General features: G+C 40.2%; 9 protein-coding genes across 9 annotated transcripts; 5 read left to right on the forward strand and 4 right to left on the reverse strand. All coding sequences in view use genetic code 12, as the record gives it.

Annotated features, from left to right (window-relative positions):
• Window positions 1–157: 157 nt before the first annotated feature.
• KGF57_004574 (uncharacterized protein) lies at window positions 158–868 on the forward strand (the record flags this gene model as incomplete). The annotated part of the gene is made up of 1 exon (XM_051754098.1): window positions 158–868. One exon carries the CDS (start codon window positions 158–160, stop codon window positions 866–868), a length of 711 nt encoding a protein of 236 aa, XP_051606906.1.
• Window positions 869–954: 86 nt separating this feature from the next.
• Window positions 955–2556, reverse strand: AGM1 (phosphoacetylglucosamine mutase; the record flags this gene model as incomplete). The annotated part of the gene is made up of 1 exon (XM_051754099.1): window positions 955–2556. The coding sequence occupies one exon, from the start codon at window positions 2554–2556 to the stop codon at window positions 955–957; it is 1602 nt and encodes a 533-aa protein (XP_051606907.1).
• Window positions 2557–2670: 114 nt separating this feature from the next.
• Window positions 2671–3123, forward strand: KGF57_004576 (uncharacterized protein; the record flags this gene model as incomplete). Its single annotated transcript, XM_051754100.1, has 1 exon — window positions 2671–3123. One exon carries the CDS (start codon window positions 2671–2673, stop codon window positions 3121–3123), a length of 453 nt encoding a protein of 150 aa, XP_051606908.1.
• A 46-nt stretch (window positions 3124–3169) lies between these two features.
• KAR9 (Kar9p) lies at window positions 3170–5227 on the reverse strand (the record flags this gene model as incomplete). Its single annotated transcript, XM_051754101.1, has 1 exon — window positions 3170–5227. The coding sequence occupies one exon, from the start codon at window positions 5225–5227 to the stop codon at window positions 3170–3172; it is 2058 nt and encodes a 685-aa protein (XP_051606909.1).
• Window positions 5228–5658: 431 nt separating this feature from the next.
• Window positions 5659–6633, forward strand: DIM1 (putative dimethyladenosine transferase; the record flags this gene model as incomplete). The annotated part of the gene is made up of 1 exon (XM_051754103.1): window positions 5659–6633. One exon carries the CDS (start codon window positions 5659–5661, stop codon window positions 6631–6633), a length of 975 nt encoding a protein of 324 aa, XP_051606910.1.
• A 32-nt stretch (window positions 6634–6665) lies between these two features.
• KGF57_004579 (uncharacterized protein) lies at window positions 6666–8573 on the reverse strand (the record flags this gene model as incomplete). Its single annotated transcript, XM_051754104.1, has 1 exon — window positions 6666–8573. The coding sequence occupies one exon, from the start codon at window positions 8571–8573 to the stop codon at window positions 6666–6668; it is 1908 nt and encodes a 635-aa protein (XP_051606911.1).
• Window positions 8574–8797: 224 nt separating this feature from the next.
• DAD1 (Dad1p) lies at window positions 8798–9091 on the forward strand (the record flags this gene model as incomplete). Its single annotated transcript, XM_051754105.1, has 1 exon — window positions 8798–9091. The coding sequence occupies one exon, from the start codon at window positions 8798–8800 to the stop codon at window positions 9089–9091; it is 294 nt and encodes a 97-aa protein (XP_051606912.1).
• A 304-nt stretch (window positions 9092–9395) lies between these two features.
• ACT1 (actin) lies at window positions 9396–11122 on the reverse strand (the record flags this gene model as incomplete). The annotated part of the gene is made up of 2 exons (XM_051754106.1): window positions 9396–10516; window positions 11053–11122. The coding sequence occupies 2 exons, from the start codon at window positions 11120–11122 to the stop codon at window positions 9396–9398; spliced, it is 1191 nt and encodes a 396-aa protein (XP_051606913.1).
• Window positions 11123–12989: 1867 nt separating this feature from the next.
• On the forward strand, window positions 12990–13396 carry KGF57_004582 (SNAP receptor; the record flags this gene model as incomplete). The annotated part of the gene is made up of 2 exons (XM_051754107.1): window positions 12990–13070; window positions 13148–13396. 2 exons carry the CDS (start codon window positions 12990–12992, stop codon window positions 13394–13396), a joined length of 330 nt encoding a protein of 109 aa, XP_051606914.1.
• Window positions 13397–13716: the final 320 nt, after the last annotated feature.

The raw sequence follows: 13716 nt of genomic DNA on the forward strand, positions 1-13716 counted from the left end.
AAAAAGGTAAACAAAACAACAACAAAAAAAAAAAAAAAAAAAAAAAAAAAAAAAAAAAAAAAAAAAAAAAAAAAAAAAGAGAGAGAGAGAGAGAGCGACAGAAATGTGAAAAATTCTGAAATCTATAGACCATAATCTACAAAAACAACCCTAGTTCATGGCACCAATACCAACTACTTCTCAAGATGCAAATGTCGGACTATTTCATCCTAAGGTCATTGCCCTTTCATTGGGCGTCTCAGCAACTGCATACCTCTCATACAGACTTTACACGCGGTACCTCAAGCCTGTACGTTCAATCCTAGATCTCACTCCAGAAAGGCTAGAATACAACCACAAGCTATATGGCTATGTCACCCGAGTGGGTGATGGAGACAATTTCCGTTTTTACCATACCCCTGGAGGGGTTTTTGGCGGATGGGGGTGGCTCAGGTCCATACCCAAGGATAATAAGACACTAAAAAATGAGACGTTGATGATCCGCTTGTGTGGTATCGATGCCCCTGAACGAGCGCATTTTGGGAAACCAGCACAGCCATACAGCGAAGACGCGTTGCAGTGGTTGCGCTCGTATATCTTGGGAAGATATGTGGTTGTCACGCCGTACCTGGTGGATCAATACAAGAGAATCGTAGGTAAGTGTCAAGTATGGAAATGGACAGGAAATAAGGACGTTTCTGCTGAGATGTTGAAGCATGGAATGGCCATTGTATATGAAGGGAAAGTTGGGGCGGAGTTTGGGGATAATGAAGACTGGTACAGGCGACTAGAGAAGAGAGCAAAGTTTTTCAAACGTGGTGTATGGGTACTAGGGTCCAAGATGTTGACACCTGGTGACTATAAAAAGGCCTATTATCGAAACAACTGACCCTCTGTATCAAATTGAACATTTGCATTTGCATTTGCATTTGCAATTGCATTTGCATTTTTCTAACTACTTAAAAGTCCTCTTACTTATTTTAATAAATCAGCAACCGCACTGGACAATGCATCAACATCCTCCTTTGTTTGTGCTTCAGCATAAACACGCACGGCATCTTCAGTACCTGAAGCCCTCACGAATGAACGTCCTTGTGGGTGTTTTGCCACCAAGTGATCAATTTTTTCTTGTAAACCTTTAGGCTCAACCAAGGTTCGTTCGGCATTTGTCGTTTTGAAAATAGTTCTGTCTGGGACAACAACCTTGATCAACTTGTTTGGCAAATCAGAATATGCCTTATTCCATTGCTCCGGCGACAAATCAAGATAATGCAATATAATCAAAACAACCAAAAGATCAGAGATTGCATCACCAACAGTTTGGTTGATTAATTGACTAAAGTTTTGTAAAACTTTGACTGCAGTTTCTTCTTTTGGTGAGTTTGCTTTGTAATTGAATATCTTGCGCTCGGCTTCCTTTTTGAAAACAACAGTGCCGTGTCCGTTTGCTTCAAAATAAACACCAATATCAAATTTTTCTGCTTCGTGATGCAAATGTTTCACACCAGTAGGGGTACAACGAACTGGCAACTTCAATACTTCTTCAACATACTTGGTGGAGGATCCGTTGGCGTAGGCTGTTTGCACCACGCCAATATCGAGTTTCAATTTACTTGAATCAATGTTCTTGAAGACTTGTTGCAAAAACAAAGCAATTAACGTTGATATTTTGTCACCATCGAGAAGAACAAATGCATCATTTGAGTCCTTGAAATAACAAATGAGCCTATCGGCATCACCATCAAAAGATGCATAAAGCTTATTCGAAACAGGTTGAACGTTCTTCGGTAACTTTTGATTTGTCTTGACAAAATCAGCACCACAATCGTAGTTCAACAACTCTGGCTTTTCGTAGTCTCCGTTCACAACGTTGAATTTGATTTCATCGGCAAGATACTTTTTCAATAGAGTGTCGATTTTTGGTGCACCAACACCGTTTGCTGCATCAATTGTGATATCAAGCTTGTTACCCCTGTTTGAAATGTTAAAAATTTCTTTGAATGAGGTTGCTAATTTCTTGTAGTATCCGTCTTCCTTTCTCTCGCCAAATTCAGGCTCATTGAAAGTTCTCGTGATATAATGTAATTCGGGCGTGGTTAACAACCCAAAATCCTCGAATTGCGTGTTTGGAACACTTTTGAACCCATCAATGGTGGCTTTGTTGAGCGCTGGACTGCTCGCTCTGGAATCCCTAGCAATAACAACACTGCTTGCGCTGTTCAAGTCGATATTCAACTCTTTCGACAATTGTTCAACTGTGCTCGCCAAGTCCTCCGCACTGGAGTTGGCCAATTGACACGCATAAGTTTCCCATTCACTCTCCAACATGCTGCCCAATGGATCCACTACTTTAACCCCATTATCTTGAGGAGGATTGTGCGAGGCAGTAATCATCACCCCAACGGTTTTACCTCCAAGGCTTTTGGATCTTAATGAAGCGAGAATGCCCACGGTGTAATTGACGTAGTCCAAGTACTTGGCATTCATTCGAAACCCGGCAGTCCCGTATGTAAAAGTGATTCCGTCAGGTTTAGGATGTTCGGATACATGTTCACCAAATAGGTTGTTGAGCGACATTGTAGTTTGGAGATCTGGCGTAGTGAAAAGAATTCCGATCTATGAGTTTTGAAAATTTCAAAATTTTCCAAATCGAGAGACAACGTAAACCACGTTTCTTGTCTTTACCGAAACATGTTTAAAAGATTCATATCAACAAAGCCACCTCCATTTCATAAACAAGGTGGCTCCACTGTTAGAATCCAATCCCCGGAGCATAAACTCAAATCCACAAGGGCCAAAGAGTCACCTTTTGTTCAAGAGCTTGTGCTCACCGGACGACCAAACTGGGAAAAAGCTCCTCCACAATTGAAACAACGGTACAAGGGTATATTCCTTGTTCTTTTGTCAGTGCCAATTATATTCATCACCAGTTTTGAAATGTACCAACGACTAGAAGGGCAATCAACAAAGAAGATCCAACAAGGAGAGAAGTTGCCAACTGGTGAGAATAGAGACTTTGATGAGATGGAAAAGTACAAGGTGGAAAAAGAGTCAGTTATGTACAAGCTATTTGGAAAAGACTTCTTTTTGGACGGATTTACGAGCAAAACAATGAAGGTTGATAAAAACGAGAAAGGAAAATGAAGTTGCCCCAACCCCTACTCATTCACTCATTCACTCATTCACTCATTCACTTCCAAATGGGTCTATTCTCATGAAGCGACTTTAGCAAATTCTCTTCATCATATCGAGATCCCAATGATGATAATGGACGTTCTGGAGATGTACAATTATAGCTCAATCTCCGAGAATAAGTAAGATTTGGAATCGTGGTCTCATTTAGTAGAGAATTTGGTCTACCAATGACAGTTGCATTTGAGCTAGCACGTGACCGAGCGACATAAAATGGATCGGCAAAGTCATGATGTGCAGGAGGAGGAGGTGAAACTTCAATGCCGCCAGCGGGTAGTGTACCGTTTTGGGAACGACTTGTTCTGTATGGAGACTGGAAAACAGGGTGAGTAACATCGATTTCTGGAATTTTTGTAAAGCCTCCCCTCTTAGAGAATTTGGGGTACCCCAACTGAATATAATTCGAAACAATGCGTGGTAGTTTGGATGCTGGGCGTGTGCTTGAGTTTATAATGTTGTTTATATAACTGTCGAAATCGAATGAAACAGCCTTTTGCCTTGGTTGTGATTCCAACGGGCCCTTGAGTACAGGAGTCTTGACCAATGTCTCCTCTTCGTCCTCTCTCTCTTTAATATTCATGTCCTCGAAAACCTGGACAAGAGAGTCTTTCAAATTCTTCCCCTTGGGGTTCTCGCCATTGAAAACATCCTTTACTCGATCCTTTTTTGATATACTCAAGGGCATGGTGACAGACTCCACATCCACATTAAAATCAATTCCTTTCCCGTTACTCATTGGACGCTCGAATTCATCTTGATGAGAGTTCTTGGAAGTGGTGCGAAATTGACGTAAACCATGAATTCTCAAAGACCGCTCCCGCTGTTGCTTGAGTCTTAAATTATGCGTATGCAGATCGGCTTTAGCTCTCAAGATCAAATCATTCACCTCCATCCACTTGGGGTGCAAACTTTTGTTATACGTCAGGGGAACTTCTGTATCTGTGATTAATCTTTCTACAATGGCACTTTCAATCAAGTTTATCGAGTTGGAGCATACTTTGTACCTTGATCCGATGTCCTCAGTAATTGTGGAATTATCACCTGTACTGGCTGTATCGGAAAATGCCAAAACGTCAATCAATTCGTCGCACTCCTGGTCGATTTCATGAATTAAGTACTTGAAAATGTCATTCCATTTACTGTCGATATTATCCTGTTTAAAGATTTTGAATTGCGCATCCAAATATTTCCACTTGTCCAACATTGACTCGTAATTCAAGAGCACCTGTTCTCTTGGAACCTTGTACGAGTCCTGCAGACAAAGAGAGTTGAATTCTTCAATTTTTGCAGTAACGATATCAAGTGAAATACGCAATGGAAGGATCTTCTGTTCCACTGCCACAAACTCGTTGTAAACTTCTTGATCCAGATCACTAAAAGTTGGGAGTTTTATCGACTTTACGGACACCGATGAGGTGGTGAATTCATTAATCTTCATCTTGGAAATAATATCATTCAAATTGAATTGGGGCAACACTCTTTTGGGACTTGACAACTTGCAGTCGCTCATTTTTATAACCACTTTGGTACACATTTCAATTTCAGTTGTTAATGACTTAATAACTGACTCGAGTAAGTCCCGGTAATTATTTGAGATATCCAAAGTTCTTTTCAAGACAATCAGTGACTTCTTAACATCCAATAACACATCACTGACTTCTTCAAATTTTTTAATCAAACTCTGGCTTATGTGGGTTGAAGTATCGGCGGTTTCTATTGCTGATAAAAGTCGTGATATTATCGAATCAACACTGTCCACGTCCTGAAACAAGCTCTGTAGCTCTTTCTTACCTTCATGGAACCAATCTAGTACATTCGTAGCATGTCCAGATACCTCTTTTATGTTGTTGAATACGATGATCAAGTCGTTGAGATACAAATCAATGTCATCCAATACTTTATTGATTTTGAATAGCTCATGCTGCAGAAGTGGTACCAAGTTGGATTCATTTGGCTGTGGGAGGTTGACAAGCTCTTCAATAAAGGAGAATACTGGTATTGACGACAATAGATGAGATAATTTGAGCTGAGGACTCCTGGTTACGTTGGAAACCATGTTAGCATTGTTGTATTAAGAAAAGGAATATGTGAGGGGGGGGGGAATTTCAAAAAAAAAAAAGCAAATAAAAAAGCAAAAATAAGAATGATAAAATTGGGGACACCAGATGTAATGTAGAAATATCAATCTGCTTGATAGCTCTAATGCCACTATAATCTCCTCTAAGATATAGAATCCTTGTAACACAATTGTATCAGCCAACAGTACTTGTATATCAAAATAAATCCCAAAACGTAAAACAAAAACAAAACATTTGCGCATCATGTCGCAACTATGCATCTTCCGACTTTACAAATACGACACAACACAACACAACACAACACAAAGATAAAAACTGTCTCTTCTCTCTCTTCCGCCAAAAAAACTTCATGAGAGAGATGAGATCAGACCATCACTAAACTTTCAAGAACTATTTCAAACTATCAAGCATGGGCAAGGCACCAAACAAGAAATTCACCACGAAGCATGACCCCACGAGCAACACTGTTGCTGCAGACAAACACCTCAACAGCGTATTCAAGTTCAATACCAACTTAGGTCAGCATATTCTCAAGAACCCCCAGATTGCTCAAGGAATCGTTGATAAAGCCCAGATCAAGCCCAGTGACATTGTATTGGAGGTTGGTCCAGGTACCGGTAACTTGACTGTGCGGATATTAGAACAGGCGCGCAAGGTTATTGCTGTAGAAATGGATCCAAGAATGGGTGCAGAATTGACCAAAAGAGTCCATGGAACACCCCAGGAAAAGAAATTGGAGATTATGTTGGGCGATTTCATGAAGACTGATTTACCCTATTTTGATGTATGCATATCTAATACCCCATACCAGATATCGTCACCGCTCGTGTTCAAATTACTCAACCAACCACGCCCACCGCGCGTATCTATTCTCATGTTTCAACGAGAGTTTGCAATGAGATTAGTCGCTAGACCTGGTGATGAGCTATATTGTCGATTGTCAGCCAATGTCCAAATGTGGGCGAACGTGACGCATATTATGAAGGTTGGTAAAAACAATTTCCGACCTCCTCCCCAAGTCGAGTCGAGTGTAGTAAGGATAGAAGTCAAGAATCCAAGGCCGAATATAGATTTTAATGAATGGGACGGACTTTTGAGGATTGTTTTTGTTAGAAAGAACAAGACTATAGCTGCTGGATTCAAGTCGCTGAATGTGGTTGACATTTTAGAAAAGAATTACAAGACCTGGTTAGCCACACAAGAAAACAATGGAGACGCAATGGTTGTTGATAATAGATCCGATTTAAAGCCATTGATAAAGGAGAAAATTACAAAAGTGTTGGCGGAAACGGGTTTCGCAGAGCAAAGAGCTGGTAAATTGGATCAAACTGATTTCTTGAAATTGTTGTATGCATTCCATCAAGTGGGAATTCACTTTGCCTAAACACTTGAGTTTATATACAGCATCTAATTCAATTATCGTCTCTTAGCTGTCTTACTAGTATCCTTCTCGATAACTTCGCCAACACCACCCATCTCTTCCAAATTGTCCTCGGCCACAGAGACTGCCTGTCTTCTTTCCCAATACCTATCTTCACACAATTCAAATGCAACTTTTTTCAAATACTTCCCACGTGCCTCCCGATGGCTAGATATAGACCATTCCAAGAAATCACCACCTGATCTAACATAGAATGCTCGTAAAGACTCAAACGGTTTGGGATGAGGTAGCCATGGTCTTGGATCTGGAAACTCTTCCTCTTCGTCATCCGACGATGGCTCCTCCTCTTGCTCCTCAACTTCAGCAAAATTCTCTTCCTCTTCATCCTCGTTTCCACTTGCATCTTCCATGTCCTCTTCTTCATACTCAAAGTCATCTTCCTCATCTTCATCTTCCGATTCTTCCGCCGCTTTCTCTAGCTCAGATAAATCTTCCCAAAAGACTTTGACTCCGTCCAATCTACCCAAATCAATGGCATAAAACGAATCCAAACTAAACTCTTGTGCACCACGTTCAAATACACCACCAAATATATAGAAAACATCATCCACAACACAAGTGGTGGCATTGAAACGAGGATGTGGTAGCTGGCTCATGATTGGATACTCAACAGCATCTTTGGTTAGATCCTCTTCCTCCTCCTCCAGCTTCTCCCCAACGTCCTTGATTTTTTCCAACTCGGCAACGTTATCAGCATCTTCATCGTTCAAGTTGGACTTGGCCAAGATGGAGTTCAAAATATCTTCCAAATCCTCGTCTCTTGATTTCTCTTTAATTGCCTCTTTCTTCTTCCTCTGTGGTCTCAAGCTCAAATTGTACCACCTATTGCTATCGATTTGATAACTATACAATTGGTTGAAAAACTCCGACTCCAATTGCTCTTCACTTTCATCATAGTCATAAACTCCCCCGAATAAAATACCTCGGTTTTTATGATACACCAACGAGCATCCAACACGAGGCAGTGGCAAAACACCTTGCTTCTTTCTCCGCTCAAATCGAACACCTTTTGGATCACTCTTCATTTTCAAAATCCAGCAATCACTCAACACTTTACCCTTTTGTAAACCTTTGCCAGCCTTGACTTTAGTGTATCCTCCATACAACACAGCACCATCAGCACAAGGTATGAACGAGTGTCCGGACCTAGCGTCAGGAATTGGGTGGTTGGGTGGAAACTCAACCTGCTGCCACTTAAATTCTGTCACATCAAATATCCAAACATCATTGAGATAGGTAGTCATTGTACCCAAATCACGGAAACCTCCATGAAGGATGATAAAGTTCTTCCAAACAGCTAACCGATGACCAGATCTTGCAGAAGGTCCCTTTTTTGCGTCAATCTTTTGCCATTCTTTGGTGTCGGCATCCAAGATCCAAGTGTCTCCATAGTGGTAAAATGTTGATTGCTTAGGTGATGAAAACTCACCGCCAAACATTAAAAGGATTCCTGATGGATGAGCACACATGGCATGCGAAGATCTAGGTAAGGGAGCGTTTTTGGAAACGAATTTCCTCCAAGTATCATTATCAACTGAATAAGTGTACAAATCATTATGGAAATGTGACGTTTTCCCATCGCTTGATTCACCACCAAATAAAATGATTTCTCGTTTATTGTGCAAGGGAGAAGCAACCATAGTTGGGTTCAATCGTCTATGCGGGTGGCTCCTGCATACTTCAATTTTGATTTCGGTAAACTCTTCCTGTTCTTTTGCATAGTTGGCCAAAATCGTATCAATGTCTTCGTCCTCCTCTTCTTCGTCGCCTTGTTTCTTTGCCAATTTCTTGTTCTTCACTTCTGCCTTGGACAAGTTTTTCTTTTGCTTCTCTGCAGCACGAGCCTTTTTGGCTTCCTTACTCTTCTTGTCTTTCTTTGCCATTCCATATGCTCCGTAAGGAGAGGTGTATCTAACTATGTGGGGGAATTCAGTAATTGAGTATGGTTGCAAAGATGAGTCCTGGAGGGAAAAAAGAAAAAAGCAAAAAAAAAAAAAAAAAAAAAAATTAAAAAAAAAGTTTGTGAAGTTTGGATTCTTCAACAGAGCGCGATCTTCAACAAGTGCTGAAACCACAACAACATTTGAATGCAGCAGCATCACCAGCAATGTCCGGTACAAACAACGACTACTTCAACAAACAGAGGGATATACTAATCCAGGAAATCTCAAACAACTTGTCGGAAGTATATACCAATTTGGAAACTTTAAATCGATCATTGAGTGAAAGTATACAGATCGGTAAGGAGTTTGATGATGTGGGGAGATTATGGCGTACTTTTTATGATGGTATGAACAGTATAAAAGAGGAAACAAGTGCAGCAGGTATTTCTGAGCACGATGGGAAAACAGGGCAACCTGAAGCTGACTCTAGGCGAACAGGCACAAGTCCTGAGAAGTGATAGATTGTGTGTAATATAGAGGGGTGACTAAAGTTGATGTAATCTAATAGGAGTTTGACGACAGCATATCTTTTTGGAATGTAGAAATCTCTATTGCAAGAACGCAACAGAAGCGTAAGCAGCTCTACACCTATATGCCCACCTGCAAAGCGCACTAAAGCAAAGCTTTTCACACAATCATTTTATTACAATAAACAACACTACTTTTAAGGCTATAAAGTTTATTTGGCAACTGCGAAGGAGCAAAAGAAAAATAGTAACAATTGATTTATACGATGGAATACTGAGACTACATTCAACCTGTTTAGAAACACTTGTGGTGAACAATTGATGGTCCAGATTCGTCGTATTCTTGCTTTGAGATCCACATTTGTTGGAAAGTGGACAATGAAGCCAAAATGGAACCACCGATCCAGACAGAGTACTTTCTTTCTGGAGGAGCAATGATCTTGACCTTCATTGAAGATGGAGCCAAGGCGGTGATTTCCTTTTGCATACGTTCAGCAATACCTGGGAACATAGTAGTACCACCTGACATGACAATGTTACCATACAATTCCTTTCTGACATCCAAGTCACACTTCATGATGGAGTTGAAAGTAGTTTGGTCAATACCAGCGGCTTCCAATCCCAAGTCAGCTGGACGGAACAAAGCTTCTGGAGCTCTGAATCTTTCGTTACCAATGGTGATGACTTGACCATCTGGCAATTCGTACGACTTTTCAATAGCAGATGATTGTGATGAGGTTTGCATTTCTTGTTCAAAATCCAAGGCAACGTAACACAATTTCTCCTTGATGTCTCTGACAATTTCTCTTTCAGCAGTGGTGGAGAAACCGTAACCACGTTCTGACAAAATCTTCATCAAGTAGTCAGTCAAGTCTCTACCAGCCAAGTCAATTCTCAAGATACCGTGAGGCAACGAGAAACCGGCGTAGATTGGAACAACGTGGGTAACACCGTCACCGGAATCCAAAACAATACCAGTGGTTCTACCAGATGAGTACAATGACAAGACTGCTTGGATAGAAACGTAGAAAGCAGGAACGTTGAAAGTTTCAAACATAATTTGGGTCATCTTTTCTCTGTTTGATTTTGGGTTCATTGGGGCTTCGGTCAACAAAACTGGGTGTTCTTCTGGAGCAACTCTCAATTCGTTGTAGAAAGTGTGGTGCCAAATTTTTTCCATATCGTCCCAGTTGGAAACAATACCGTGTTCAATTGGGTATCTCAAAGTCAAAATACCTCTCTTTGATTGGGCTTCGTCACCAACGTATGAATCTTTTTGACCCATACCAACCATAATACCTTGGTGTCTTGGTCTACCAACAATTGATGGGAAGACAGCTCTTGGTGCGTCATCACCAGCAAAACCGGCTTTACACATACCAGAACCATTATCAATGACTAAAGCAGCAACTTCTTCTATAGAGAGGTGTTAGTATAAAAAGCTTCCCCATGATGAGTCAAATTGATTCGCAGAACGTAATGGCTTTGTATCCGAGTTTAGCAACTTATTCTACTCTTGTGTTTCAACTTCAACGTCGAAAAAATAAAAATAAAAAGAAAAAAACCTATGCTGCGTCCAAACCAAGGGAAAAAAAAAAAAAAAAAAAACTGAGATCGAGATAACAAAAGCCACCCGGATCAGTGAGCTATTGCGATCTCTCTAGGTATCATAGTTGAGTGTAGTTGGTCTAGTCTCTCCACAATCGACCTCTTCGAGCAATGTTCTTGACTGATTCCTGTTCGCAAAGTTCTTGATGTTGGTGAGAGATCATGACGATGTATTTGTTTGATTGCTTGTGCTGAATCAAATGAATCAATCGCAATCACGCCATCCACACGCCCCCAACGCCATGATGTCAAGATACATCTCTAAGATCTATTTCGTTGGCTCGACTCCGATCTGAAATTCGTGTTGTTGAGGAAAAGGACAATCAGATCCCAGATATATCAACCATTGCGACTCTCTGCCCAATCAATCACTGATTGAGTGATAAAAGTGTGTTGGTACATACCACCGTCCATTTTGTATATATGATTGATCTATTAAACTGTAAAAGTGCTTGAATTATAGATACAAGTTGTGGGTTTCTAAGAAAGAAAGTAGGAGTTGGAAAAAGAAAAAAGAGTTTTCCTATGAGAAAAAAGAGAACAATTGTGAAAAATTCAGAAAATTGGTTCGTTGGCAAACAAGAGAGAGAGAGAGAGAAAGAGAGAGAGAGAGACGACGACGGGCGAGGGAGGTTGATTTTGAGTTACAAAACAAATACATTTTTTGATCATTGGTACACGACCAGATCATAATAGGAGACGATGGCAGGTCATGTTCTACGTCTCATTCGCCTAGCAACAGGCGCAGAATAAGTCTTGGTTCTCGCACCCTGTGGCATCTGGTCCCTATAAAAGTAAGACTGAAGGTGAGGCTTACTTGCCGACCAATGTAGCAAACAGTGTGCAGCAAATGAGGTACAGATACGCGTTTATCAACGCTTATTTTTTTTTTTTTGCGTTGCCAACAAAACATATTTGAAACGTAGACGGGCAGTCCGACTGCTTATACACAATCTACTAATCTTGGTTTATTGAAGGTATCCTTACACTTATCTGAGGGAAGTTCTGCATCTTCTTTATTCCACATGCTCCTTTGTTAGATTTTAAGTGGGTGGCCAAATCATTAAGTTCCCATTTTGAATCAAGTACACTACCAGTGGGTATCTGAAATCGGCTTAGTCACGAAATAGTTTTTCTTTTTTTTTTCGCCTTTTTTTGCAGGCTATGCTACTACACCTTCTATTCAAACGTGCCAATGAATAGACGTTAGTGCACTCAATAAACGCAGTGAAACAAAACTGTGTATAATGCTATTCTAATAGTCTCCAGCTTGCTTGTGGGTGTAATGTTGGTATGATTACGAGCCCCCCATCTATCACTGAGCAAAGACATACAGAGTTCAGAGATGTAGTACGTTCTTCGAATATAGTTTGACATTGGACACATATCTCTCCAGCTGGTATACTTTGGGATACACACACTAAAGTGTTCAAATAAAGAGCGTGGCCATTGGAAGCGATTTTCGTGGACAACCTGGGCCGATTTGTCTGGTTAAGAGAGAGAAGGTTGCAAAATCGGCGATTGTGTAGGAGTTTAAAAACAAAAATAGTTGATGCCGGAGATAATTGTAAATACACGTTGTGACTTCGATCTCATAAGTGTTTATTGAAGTAATGAGATTGAGTTTTCTTTCAACGATTCATATTAGATGTAAATGCAAATCTCAATGAAACTTTAACGAAAGCAGAAATATAATCAAGATTTTGGTGCCAAAATCATAAAGATCCTGCACTATCCCTTTGGACGTGAGCCAGTTCAATTCTTATACTTTGCTTAGAAAGTGTTGCCCACTTTCCACTAACGTGTTCTCTTTACACCTCTAATTCGCTTAGATGTCTTTTCTTCAAAGGTTTCATTTCAATGAAGGCGCATTGTCGTAAGCGAAATTTATTGCTTGCCCTCTCACTTCATAGTTAAACAACGAAAAGAAAAAAAAAAAAAAAAAAAAGGAAAAAAGGCAAAAAAATGTGACATTCCCCAAAATAGAAATTTCTTTTTTCTTCAACAACAGAGAAAACAATTTGAGTGGTGAGATCACACCAAATCCTCGCCCCTCTCTCTCTCTCTCTCTGTCTATTCCATCGTTGTTTCTTTGACATACGTACACACATCATCACTAGAGATTTTACAATCTTTTTCATCCATCAGTCCATTTACAAAGAGACATACAGTACCTATCAAGTGACAAGAATTACACAGCACTAGCGTTTCTGTATAATCCACTACTCGCATAACATAAAAACAGCACACCCCTAATTTCATTACAAGCACAATCGATAATATGTCTTCATCAGTGCCATATGACCCATACATTCCCAACCAACAGACTGGAGATCAATCCAGGACTGCCGCAATACAAGCCGTATGTACAGTTCCCCTTAAGGATTGTCTTATCTTCTCGTTCCTGTGCTCCTATACTAACTGCCCTTGTTATTCTAGCAAATAGACGACACTGTTGGTATCATGAGAGATAACATCAACAAAGTAGCGGAAAGAGGAGAAAGGTTGGACTCAATAGAAAACAAGACTGACAATTTGGCCATCAGTGCACAAGGTTTCAGAAGAGGTGCAAATAGGGTAAGAAAAGATATGTGGTGGAAAGATTTCAAAATGAGAATGTGTCTTATCTTCGCGGTCATTATCGTGATCATTGTGATTGTCGTTCCTATTGCTGTTCATTTCAGTTAGAATATATTGCCTTGTCGAGTCTTTCAGGTATACCTTTGTTTGGTCAATGCTTCATTTTGTGGTTTTCTTTTTCTTTTTTTTTTTTTCTTTTTTGGGGCAGTTTTACATAAATATATAGGTGTGTATATCTTTGCAAGAGTATATAAGATTTCGTAATTCCTTAACGCTTTTATCGTCTTTGGTTGAACTCATCTTAGGTACACCTCTTCTCTGGGTGGATAACAAGATTCGTAGAAGAGATGCAAAAAAGAAGTCATTTTTCCACCAGAGTCAAAAGGCTTTCTCGTTCTCCAATTGAACAGAGAAGAACATTTAAAAAA

This window comes from Candida theae (assembly GCF_024610275.1).
Source record: "Candida theae strain CBS 12239 chromosome Unknown scaffold18, whole genome shotgun sequence".
NCBI classification, from domain to species: Eukaryota; Fungi; Ascomycota; class Pichiomycetes; order Serinales; family Debaryomycetaceae; genus Lodderomyces; species Lodderomyces theae.